The following is an 11,424-nucleotide window of genomic DNA, read 5'->3' on the forward strand; positions in this document are numbered from 1 at the left end:
TTGTATGTCCATAGCTCCTTTATCATATATTAATTGACCATATATGGTTGGGTTTATATCAGGGTTCTCTAGTCTGTTCCATTGGTCTATGGGTCTATTCTTGTGCCAATACCAAATTGTCTTGATTACTGTGGCTTTGTAGTAGATCTTGAAGTTGGGGAGTGAGATCCCCCCACTTTATTCTTCTTTCTCAGGATTGCTTTAACTATTTGGGGTCTTTTGTGGGGTCTTTTGTGTATGAATTTTAGAACTATTTGCTCTAGTTTGTTGAAGAATGCTATTGGCATTTTGATAGGAATTGATTGAATCTATAGATTGCTTTAGGCAGGATGGCCATTTGACAATATTAATTCTTCCTATCTATGAGCACGGGATGTGTTTCCATTTATTGGTATCTTCTTTAATTTCTCTCATGAGTGTCTTGTAGTTTTCAGAGTATAGGTCTTTCACTTCCTTGGTTAGGTTTGTTCCTAGGTATTTTATTCTTTTTGATGCAATTGTGAAGGTAATTGTTTTCCTGATTTCTCTCTCTGCTAGTTCATTGTTAGTGTGTAGGAATGCCACAGATTTCTGTGTATTAATTTTGTATCCTGCAACTTTGCAGAATTCAGATATTAGATCTAGTAGTTTTGGAGTGGATTCTTTAGGGTTTTTTATGTACAATATCATGTCATCTGCAAATGGGGACAGTTTAACTTCTTCCTTGACAATCTGGATGCCTTTAATTTCTTTGTGTTGTCTGATTGCTGTGGCTAGGACCCCCAGTACTATGTTGAATAGAAGTGGGGAGAGTGGGCATCCTTGTCTTGTTCCTGATCTTAAAGGAAAAGCTTTCAGTTTCAAGTATGATGTTGGCTGTGGGTTTGTCATATATGGCCTTTATTATGTTGAGGTACTTGCCCTCTGTACCCATTTTGTTGAGAGTTTTTATCATGAATAGATGTTGAATTTTGTCAAATGCTTTTTCAACATCTATGGAGATGATCATGCGTACCACATGTTCTTTATGCATTCATCTTTTCATGGCCACTTGGTTATTTCTATGTCTTGGCTATTATAAATAATGCTGCAGTGTACATGGGTGTGCAGTTCTCTCTTTGATAGTGATTTTGTTTCCTTCAGATTCATATGCAGAGTGGAATTGCTGAATCATACGGTAGTTCTGTTTTTAATTTTTTGAGGAAACTCTATACTGTTTTCCATAGTGGCTGAACTAATTTACATTTCCACCAACAGTGCACCATAGTTCCCTTTTCTTCACATCCTCACTAACATTTATCGGGTCTTTTTGATAATAGCCATTTTAACAGGTGTGAGATGATACCTCATTGTGGTTTGGATTTGCATTTCCCTAATTAGTGATGTTGAGCACCATTTCATGTACCTTTTGGTTATTTGAATATCTTCTTTGAAAAAAATGTCTGTTCAGATCCTTTGCCCATTTTAAAATTGTATTTTCTTTTTCTTTTTTTGTTATTGACTAGTATGAGTTCTTTATATATTTCAGATATTAACTCCTTATCAGACATGTGATTTGTGAATATTTTCCCCTATTAAGTAGGTTGCCTTTTCATTTTGTTGATCAGTTTTTCTTTAAGTGAGTCTATAATTTTCAGCCTTATCTACAATTACTGAAAAGACTTCCTTTTTATTAAGAAAATAATTAGGATTTATGGACAGTGAATACTGATTTTACTAAATTTATACTGTTTTGCAATCTTTCCCTTAAGAGAGATTTGTCAATTTTAGATCATCTTCTCCTTTGTACACCTATGGGTGACATGGTTTCACAGTGATCACGGGAGAGAACAGGTGCTATGTGGTGAATTTCAATCTGTTATATTTGGAGTGTCCTGTCCACTCATGCCTGGGGCAGATGAGTGTTGTTACAGGACTGTCCTTATCAGTGACTCATTGAGGACAAGGGATATATATTGTGGGTGAATGTACATAATTACAATCTCTCAAAATTTTAGGAACCCTTTACTTGCTGATTGGATATAATTTTATGTGGTGCTTTTCATTTTAAGAGTTGGATTTCTTTTTTTTAACATTTCAAGTTCAACTTTAGGGGAAAAGAATCATCATAAGCTGTTGTCTAATACTCAGCATAAAATGATTGACTCTTAGCCCAAAGTAGTTATCTCCAACTCCCAACTGTAGGTTTTTATGTTCACTTGTCTGGTAGCTATGTCTACCCAGATTTCCCATAGCATCTTACATTCATCTTGCCTCATACTAGATTCTTTTCTGTGATTTCCAGTTTTGGTTGGACCCCCATCTAGATGACTGGGACACTTCTCCCCATTCAGTTGTTACTGAGGGGCCTGATAAATTTTCTTCCTAAATAATTTTTGGATCTGCCTTTTTCTGTTCCTGATGGTGAAATGCTAGATGAAACCTCTATTAATTCCTAGCTGAGTTACTGTAATAGTATGACTGGTTTTCCAGTTTTGCAAAGCCACCATTGTATCTTCACTTTGCCATTCCCATTCCCTTGCCAAAAGCTTAACTCTGGGCAGGTAGTTAATAACCCCTGATAATTGATTTTTCTCTGATTGCATTCATTCTTGTTTTCAATGAATGGTAAAGGGGCCTTGTCAATGACTTCTCCAAACAATGCTATAAGGTGAGTGTTCCTATATAACAGAGGAAGAAAAGAAGGTAAGTCATTCATAAGGTTTACAGTTAGTAACTAATGAAACTAGGTTTGGAACCCAAGTCAGTCTGCTTCTAAACACTTAACGCTAGCTGTCTTGCTTCCTCTCAGAAGATAAATTCATGAATCTTAGCATGGTATACAGAATCCTCTGTGTTCTGATCCCTGCTAACCTCTGTAGTTCAGCTATCACTGCATTCCCCTTAACCCCACTATGTACACCCATTATTTTCAGGTCATACCAGACTGCTAGTTTCAAGCATGAAATCTTTATTCATACTGTTTCTGAACACCCTTACAGCTTCTTCCTATCTTTCCTCCTACTCTTTCAAGTCTTAGTACAAAATCATTTCTTGCATTGTGTCCCATCTTGAGTTGGGTGTCCTTTCCTCTGTGTTCTCTATCACCCTTTGCGAACCTCTATCTTTACTCCTACCACATTGTATGGTAATTATCTGTTTAATGATCTCTCTTCCCTTACAGCTAGTTACTTTTAAAGGTGGTGGTCAAATTTTTGTATTCCCAGAAACTAGCACCTAGAACAACATCTGGCACAGAGATGTTAAAAAAAAATTTTGCTGAACCAAAATTGAACCATTATGATCAAATTAACCAGATAATGACCTCTCCTTTTCTTTCTGGAATTAGCCCAGGCTGAGATCACTACTCTGACATATTAATGATGAGTCTCAGCATTAATAAGCAGTTTTGCCATGCTATGAGTTTCCATTTGTATGAGCACCAGAGAAAATGTAGCAAAATAAGTGTGTGTGAAATTAAACCCATAAAGAAGTTTCAAATGTTGAGAACATAGGTTACCATCATAGCTTGTATTTCTTCTGCCACTTTCAGCCTTCACATATGCTGTTCCCTTTTCCCTTTGTCCAAAACACTTTTCTCTCCCATATAGCCCCTACCTTCCATGAAGGCTTGTCACAAAATAGGTATTAACTAATTTTTAAATAAATGAAGGAATTACTATAAACTAAATTTATGGTTATAAAAAAAAAAGTATTATTTTTCCTTTAAACTAGGGCATTGATTGTGGATAAACTTTCATCATTACTTGTTATTTTGTTTCCCTAAAAGCTTTTTTTTTTTGGCAGAGTCTTTGATAATAAAATAAAATAACCTTAGACTTGTTTTAACTGTTCATTTTATCACATAGTATTTACAATTCTTTTGCATGGTGAAATGCGAAGAGGAAATGTTTGTTTCAATTAAGAACAATTATACACTTCACCTTGGTATAAAATATTAGAAGGTAATTCTACATACACAGTGACTGGCAGTGACACAATTTTCTTTGGTTTTGTTCATGTAAATTAGTACTTTTTTTCTTGCAGTCTGTTTTGCTGTGACTACTGCTGCTAAGTAACAGTTACTGAATAAATTCATTCACAACTTTGTGTATTACTCATCTATAGGTGTTAATTGTGGTCTTGCTGCTGAGTTATATCCTCTAGCAGAGCAGACCTATGATCCAGTACAGAACAAACCCATGTTGTACTGTTTCTTGAAAATCAGAGGGTTTATTAACTGAGCAGATGTTAAATTAAATTTTAAACTGAATTAAGATGAAGGCTTATGAGCACTGACTTTGGATTAGAATCATTTTAATCTCTCTTATTTATATATTTGCTTAAATCAAAATACACTGTTCTTAATGCATTCAAAGTTAGGCTTGGGGTTTCTATATTCTGCTTTATAGTCTTTGGGGCATAGTTCTCATCTTCTCACTTTGCCATATCTTTCAGTCCCCACAAGGCTTATCTGGTATTCATAGCCTCTGGATGCATTTTTATTTACTTTTCTAAAAATTGCTATTTGCAGTGGGTACGTTGTAGCGGCAGTTTGAGTGTTCTTTTTTCAATTTCCCAGAGCGTCAGGAAATGCACTGGTGACAGTTTTATCCACTGAATCAGTCTTGCTATTTTGGTTTCTCTCATGGAACACTAGCCTCCATGGTCCTTAAGTGTGCTGCAGTCTCTGGGTTAGGCAAGTATCTGACACCTGCATTGCTGATGTCAGGCTGTACTTAGGCTACCTTCAAACTCCAGGAAGACCACTGCTGCTTAGGGAAAGAAGCATGGAGTGGGAAAGACCCAGGAAAGAGTTAAGAGACTTGGTTCTGCAGCTCACTGTCCTTGTGACCTTAAGCAGACTGCTTACCATTAGTGGGGTGGAGGAGGAGTGTCTTGGTTTCCTTATTTGTTAAATTGGGGGGTGAGACTGGGTACTCTCCCATACCCCTTCTAGGAGCTGATGCCATTGGTACATTGGCACTGGTCCATTCCTAGTCACCTTGCTTTAATTGGAGTCTAGGTAGCAAATCTCGGCCCTGTACTACTTCATATTCACTCACAGGAGCTACAGATTGATTAAAGCTGAGGCACTAGTGTGCCCACCAGTCACCCTGTGGCTCCATGAAGCCTGCAGTTTCAGGAACTGTGGTGACTTCTGACTCGCTTCAGATATGAGAGGGTCATCACAGCTCCCACAGGTCCCAAAGCCAGGAAGGAATATTCTGGAAAATTGAACCCAGTTCTGAATTCATGTTCATTGTGGTGTATCCATTACTTCCTCCACAAAGAAAAGATGACAATGCTGATGATTGTATCACCTTTGATGGATTGGAGATACGGCTTATAAAGAGTAAAAATTACAGTAGGCATATAAAATAACCCTCTAACAACTATCATATGAACTTATTTTCTTACTGATTTTTCTAGATATCTTTCAACAGTCATAAAAGTGTATAAAGCAGATACAGTGTAAAGAATAATTATAAATCAAAACTCATGTGCTCACCCAAGTTAATAAATGGGGCATTATGAGCACCCCAGAAACCCTCTGTGCCCTCCCAGATCAAAACCCTTTCTTCCCCTACATGAAACCACCATCCTAACTTTTGAGGTAAGCATTTCCTTGTTTTTCTTTGTAGTTTTACCACCTATGCCCCTATCTCTAAACAATATAGTTTAGTACTACCTGTTTTTGTAAATGAAAAGACTTTATGTAAATGAATTATGGTATATATACTCTTCTGTGTTTTGCTGCTTTTGCTTGATATTACGTTTTTGAGATCCATCAATGTTGTTGTGTATAGCTAGAGTTCATTCATTTTCATTGCTTTATTTCACTCTTTTGTATGAATAGAACACAATTTATTTATCCGTCCTCCGGTTGATAGAGGTTTGGGTTGTTTCCAGTTTGAGGTTGTTAAAAACAGTACTATCCTGAACATTTCTGTACATGTCTCCTGAGGCACATTGTAGGAGTTTCTCTGGGTATATATCTAGGAGTGGAATTGCTGATCAGAAGGCATGCGTATTTTCAAACAATTGTGATTATTGAATTTAGTTTTCACTGGAGCTTTTAACCAATACATTTTTAATGGAAATTTAAAGTCTTTTGTTCTCATTTAAAAAGGTTTATTTTTCCTATAGAAAAATGCAAGAATGGCCGCAGAAAAGCATTATTCTAACACTCTAAAAGCACTAGGGATATCTGATGAGTTTGTTTCAAAGCAAAGCCAAAGTGGAAAAACATTTGAGTACTCCAATAACCAAGAGATGAAAATTTTCACTGAAGATAAAGAAAGGTAACATATATAAGATGTCTGAATGGTTTGCCTTTGAAAAAATGCTTACCTGCAGGAAAGCATAAAATTCTGTTCTGTGATGTTATAGAAAGGTCATTTACCTAATGGGATACATGTGAACTATTATAAATCATACTGATATTTTAACATTTTTGACACACTCAAAATACAACACAGAGATGAAGTATCTTATTTTTAAAGCAGAATAATTTAAATTTCTGACATAAATGATGAAAATAAAACATGTTTTCAAATGAAGTTTAAAGAGTTTTGAAATAAATTAGTTCTTAGAAGAAAATTTACTTTCCCAATTGGCACCTTTATAGTTTTCTTGATAAACTGGAGCTTGTACACTTGAGGAAGACTGACTGCAGGATGGAATACATTGCAAAGGGTTTGTTTACCTTTAAACCAAATCATTTTTCCTTTGAAAGACTGATACATTTCTTCCTCTAGCTTTAATGAAGAAGAAAAAATAGAAGAAAGTGAGAATGGAGAAGAAAGTTATTTTATTGATACCAACAGCCAAGATTCTTCTAAGGAAAAAGATGAAGCCAATGAAGAGAGTGGAGAAGAGAAATCTATTGAAGAATAAGACAAAATCAGCAGCACCTCTTCCCTGTGCTGGTGCTGCCATTTGCAGCATCAGGTGTCCGCAGCCATGCTTGTGTTAAGAGCATTGATGGGAACCCATCTGAATATGGCACAGGGCTCTTGAGCAAAGTCATCTGTAGCCTGAAAAGGCTGAATCCAGCTGTTTTGGTTTTTGAGAGGTGACACCACTTTAAAATTCATCTTTGTATTCCTTTAATATTTTGTACGGAATTGTGCATATTGTAGGTACCTAATAAAGGCTTGGATGAGTAAGTAGATGAATTTGGCTTTTAATTATAATTACTTCAAAATGAGTACACATGAAAGTGGAAGCATTTCCCTTCTAATTTATTGAGAACCCGAGAAACACAAACCACAAATTGTAATATTTAAAACGTGACTTGCATCCAAAGATTAGCTCTTCATTCTGTCCCTTCTGAGTCTCATGGGGAGAGTGTATGACTTGGTTCCAGGACCAATCTTCAGTTTTCTTTTTTTTTTAAGTGGGAATAGTACCTTTCTTGGGTGGCCTTAGGAAGGATTAGGTGAAATCATATATGGAAGGTTCTTTGTAAACTAGGCTATCCAAATGACCGTGTCAGATGACAGAATATTCCTGAAGAAATGTTTAACTTTAAGTAAACATACTTATATTTAAATGTGAAACAAAGTGATTTCAGTATTATTTTGTTAGAAATAAGGTTTGAACCACTTTTTAAAAGACCATAATCTGGTAAACACAGAGCCAAACTTAAAAACACTAGCAGTTTCCAATCATCCTCTGCAAAATCACTTTATTTCTGGAAAGCCATCAAAATGACATGTGTGATATTTCCTTAGCATGTGGCATTACCATTACTTGTGGCCCCATATCAGTTTTAAAGATGAAATAAAATATATTTTTTAGGTAGTGGGTAACTTTGAAAATTTTGTATCATCAGAGTCTGCTCTGCAATTTTTTTCACTTATGGGATTGTCTGTTTTTCATGATTAGCCTAACATCAAGAAGAAGGTTATGCTCATTTTTCCTTCTATAAAGAAAATGTTACTGGGTTACCTAGTGACCTCATACTTACATATTTCTTCAGAAGAAGTGATCTGTGTGTTGGAGGATTAAGTGATCTTTACATATAGAAATATAGAATATATACATAGATATGTATCATATATGTTTATACTATATATCCTGTAGATACATACACATATATTATGATGGAAAATTTTAGAAATTATTTCTTTGTTCCATTTATTTAGTCTACACAATAAGACAAATAAGCATGCCTCTAAGAATATCAGTCATTTTTCTCATGGACAATAACTCTCAAGTTAATTCAATAACTTGAGAGTAGCAAAGATTTCAACATTTGGACCTAGGCAATAAAATCATACCTTAAACTAATTGCCTTATTGCTTTAAAAAAACTGTATACCCTTCTCAACGATCATATGCTTGATATGTGTTTTTACTGGTTGTGATAGAAGGAAGCAAGTTCTTATGAAATGAAGTTTTAGTCAGTGAAGTTTTATCAATATATTATAGCCTAAATAAAGTAATTACTTTGTCCTAAATGCTCTAGGCATTCTCAATTCTTATTGCTTATAAGTTGTCCTGATGTGGCCTGTGGGTGCCTAACTTATCTGTATTGTTTTTTAGAGAGGTTGTAGGAATAACTTTTTATAGCAGTCTTTTTTGTTTCTACAGAGGAAAAAAAACTAGGGTACCAGGATACAGTATGTTTTTGAAGTTCTACTTTAGAATCTGTTGAGAAACGAATAAAGATTGAATACATGGCAAAACCACAGTGTAAGATTTCCTAACCATAAAAGCAGATATATTTAGATTATCTATTTAATCTAGTTATCTTTTCCTTATTTTAAGTTTTTTATCAGTTTTGTTGAGACAAAACTGTACATACAGCACTATATAAGTTTAAAGTGTGCTGCATAATGATTTGACTTACATATGTTGTGAAATAATTACAATAAGTTTAGTTAACAGCCATTATCTCATACAAATACAAATGAAAAAAATGTTTTATTCTTCTATGAGAATTTTTAGGATTCTACTCTCTTAGCAAATACACCATACAGCAGTGTTAATTACGTTATCATGTACATTATATTCCAATACTTATTTATCTTATAACTGAAAATTTGTACCTTTTGACCACTTCCATCCAATTTCTCACCCTCCACATTTTTCCTTTTTGTATAAATTAAGACTTTATGGTCTTTGGCAAGGTCTGAATCTTAATAAGAGAAGGAGAATAACAATTGAGAAAAATAGTAAAATGTGGTATATAACTGTCAAAAGTCAAGGAATAATATGCATGCTTATTATCTAACTCTGAAAAGATAGTAATACAAAAAAATGAGGATAGAATTTGCCTCTGGGAACAATAGCCTGGGAGTAGGCCATGGAAGACTTAGTTTTTTGTTTTTGTTTTTTCCCTTTCAACATGTATATTAAATAAAAATAAAATGAGGCTTTAACCTTGCTGGAAGCTATTTTCTGGTCATGGATTTATGGTATCCTGATACCAAGAAAACTGAAAAATATAATTTTTAAAAAATTGAAGTATAATTGATATATAAAGTCTTTTCTTGATACTGGCTTTATTGTGAGATATTATGGACATACACAAAATAGAATGGTCACGAACCCCAGTGTCAACAGTTATCAACTTACAATTAAGCTTATTTCTGCTCTGTTTCCACCCATTACCCCCTAATTACTTTGAAGCAAATCAGACATATTTCATGTATAAATATTTTAGTATATATCTTTAATAAAAGATAAAAACTGCCCCTTGTTACATTGCCAATGCTGTATCACACACATAAAATGAATTATAATTTCTTAATACTAGTTACCTACCAAGTGTTCACATTTAACCCATTGTCTTATACATGTTATACAGTTAATCTGAATCAGAATCCAAACATTGCAAATGGTTAATAAGTCTCTTAAGAGTCTTTTTAATACACCTTTTTTCTGTTGCAGTTTTGTTGTTGTTGAAGAGCCCAGGTCCTTTATGCTGTAGAGTACCCCCACTCTGAGTTTTGTCATTTAAGTTTTGTCATTTAATGTGCTCTGCTGTTCCCTGTATTTCCTGGGTGTACATGACGTCTAATGATCCTTCCTTTCGTGATGTTACCCACCACTGATGACCACTGCTACAGTTCCTCATGCAGTGTCTCTCCATTCATTTTTGTTATCTGAATTCTCTAGTAGATTCCTTAGGAAGGGCTCATGGAGAGAATATAACCTGATTTCTAAAATCTTCATAATGGTTTGTGGTCTTTATATTTGAAGATCAGTTTGGTGGGATATAAAAGCTGTTCCTCACATCGATTATCTTATGTATGCCTCTATTGTCTTCTGGCATAAAATATTGCTATTATGCTGTCTGTAAGTAATATTTTCTTTGTAAGTTACTTGGTCTTTTTTGCCTTATAACCAAAGGCTTGTTGTTTTGTTTTTTTCTGTTTCTTTAAGTCTGAAAATTTTACTAGATTGTATCTCAATGTTGACCTCCTCGGTCATTTTTCCCAGGTAGGTGAGGTTCCCTTTTAGTATTTCATCTCAGGTCTTCTTTTGTCTCAGAGAAGTTTTCTTGGATTACGGTTTTTGGTATACTTTTTTCTCACTTTGATTAAGAACTTCTTTATATATATTGGATTATCTTTGCCTATCTTCTATAGATTTCATTTCTTCCTGATTTTTAGAATTTTTCTCCAATTCTTTTTTATTTTTAACATTCTCGTTTTCATTTCCAATTTCTTTTAAGACATTTGTTGTTTATTCACTTGACTTCATTTTTGAAATGATTTTTTTCATTTATTTCTGATCTTACCTATTTCTCCCTCTTTTTAAATTTCTTCTCAAATCACTTCATTTCAGAGTGTTTCTTGTAGTAACTTATGTTTTCTCTTTTAGTTTGTATCATTTTATTTTAGCTCATTCTGAAATATTATGATTGCTGTAGTTTTCATTTCTTTTGTATGTTCCTCTGGTTTGCTTTCACTGTCCAATTATTCTTCTGTTTGTTCTGTTATTAGAACAAAACAAAAAACATTTTGAAGAGGATTCAATTGAGACCCTTTTCCTTTGTTCATATTTAAGTGTAACAACTTGTACTGTATGCCTAGAAGGGAGAAGCAGCCCAGAATAGCTTTCTTAGCTTTTACCAAGAACTGTGCAATGTCTAGGATTTTACCTTACTTATGAGTTAACAAATTAGCATACCACAGTTTCATGGATGTTGATGGAAGATATGAGACACCTGGGTCAAAGAGAAAGAACTTTGTTACTCATGGTGAAAGCAGTAGCTGAAGAGTCAGCATGATGTTCATTTGTGTTGGTTCCCTAGGTCCCGCAAGTTCCAAGGGAGAGGTGCAGAGGGACCTTCGTGGATGCCTTCACATGCAGTGGACTCTGTTATAGGAGAGAAACATTGAGCTGAGGGGAGTTACCACTTTCATAGTAAGTGGAAACGGGACTTTATTTGTCTGGAGGTGGAGGTGAGGAGACCCTCAAGGTTTTTATTTATTTCACTCCTCAAGGT

The 11,424-nt window shown here is 34.7% G+C and overlaps 1 protein-coding gene across 4 annotated transcripts in view; it reads left to right on the top strand.

The window, feature by feature from the left end:
* The window catches only part of FAM161A (FAM161 centrosomal protein A), a 36,384-nt gene extending 29,249 nt beyond the window's left edge, over positions 1-7,135 (top strand). For all 4 annotated transcript variants that reach the window (XM_057497168.1, XM_057497169.1, XM_057497170.1 and 1 more), the window contains 2 exons: positions 6,109-6,263; positions 6,720-7,135. In XM_057497168.1, coding sequence (XP_057353151.1) covers positions 6,109-6,263; positions 6,720-6,858 — 294 coding nt within the window. In that variant the 3' untranslated portion in view covers positions 6,859-7,135. The remainder of the gene's footprint in view (positions 1-6,108; positions 6,264-6,719) is intronic.
* The last annotated feature ends 4,289 nt before the right edge of the window (positions 7,136-11,424 follow it).

The sequence above is a fragment of the Manis pentadactyla genome, chromosome 2, assembly GCF_030020395.1.
Source record: "Manis pentadactyla isolate mManPen7 chromosome 2, mManPen7.hap1, whole genome shotgun sequence".
Lineage (NCBI taxonomy): Eukaryota > Metazoa > Chordata > Mammalia > Pholidota > Manidae > Manis > Manis pentadactyla.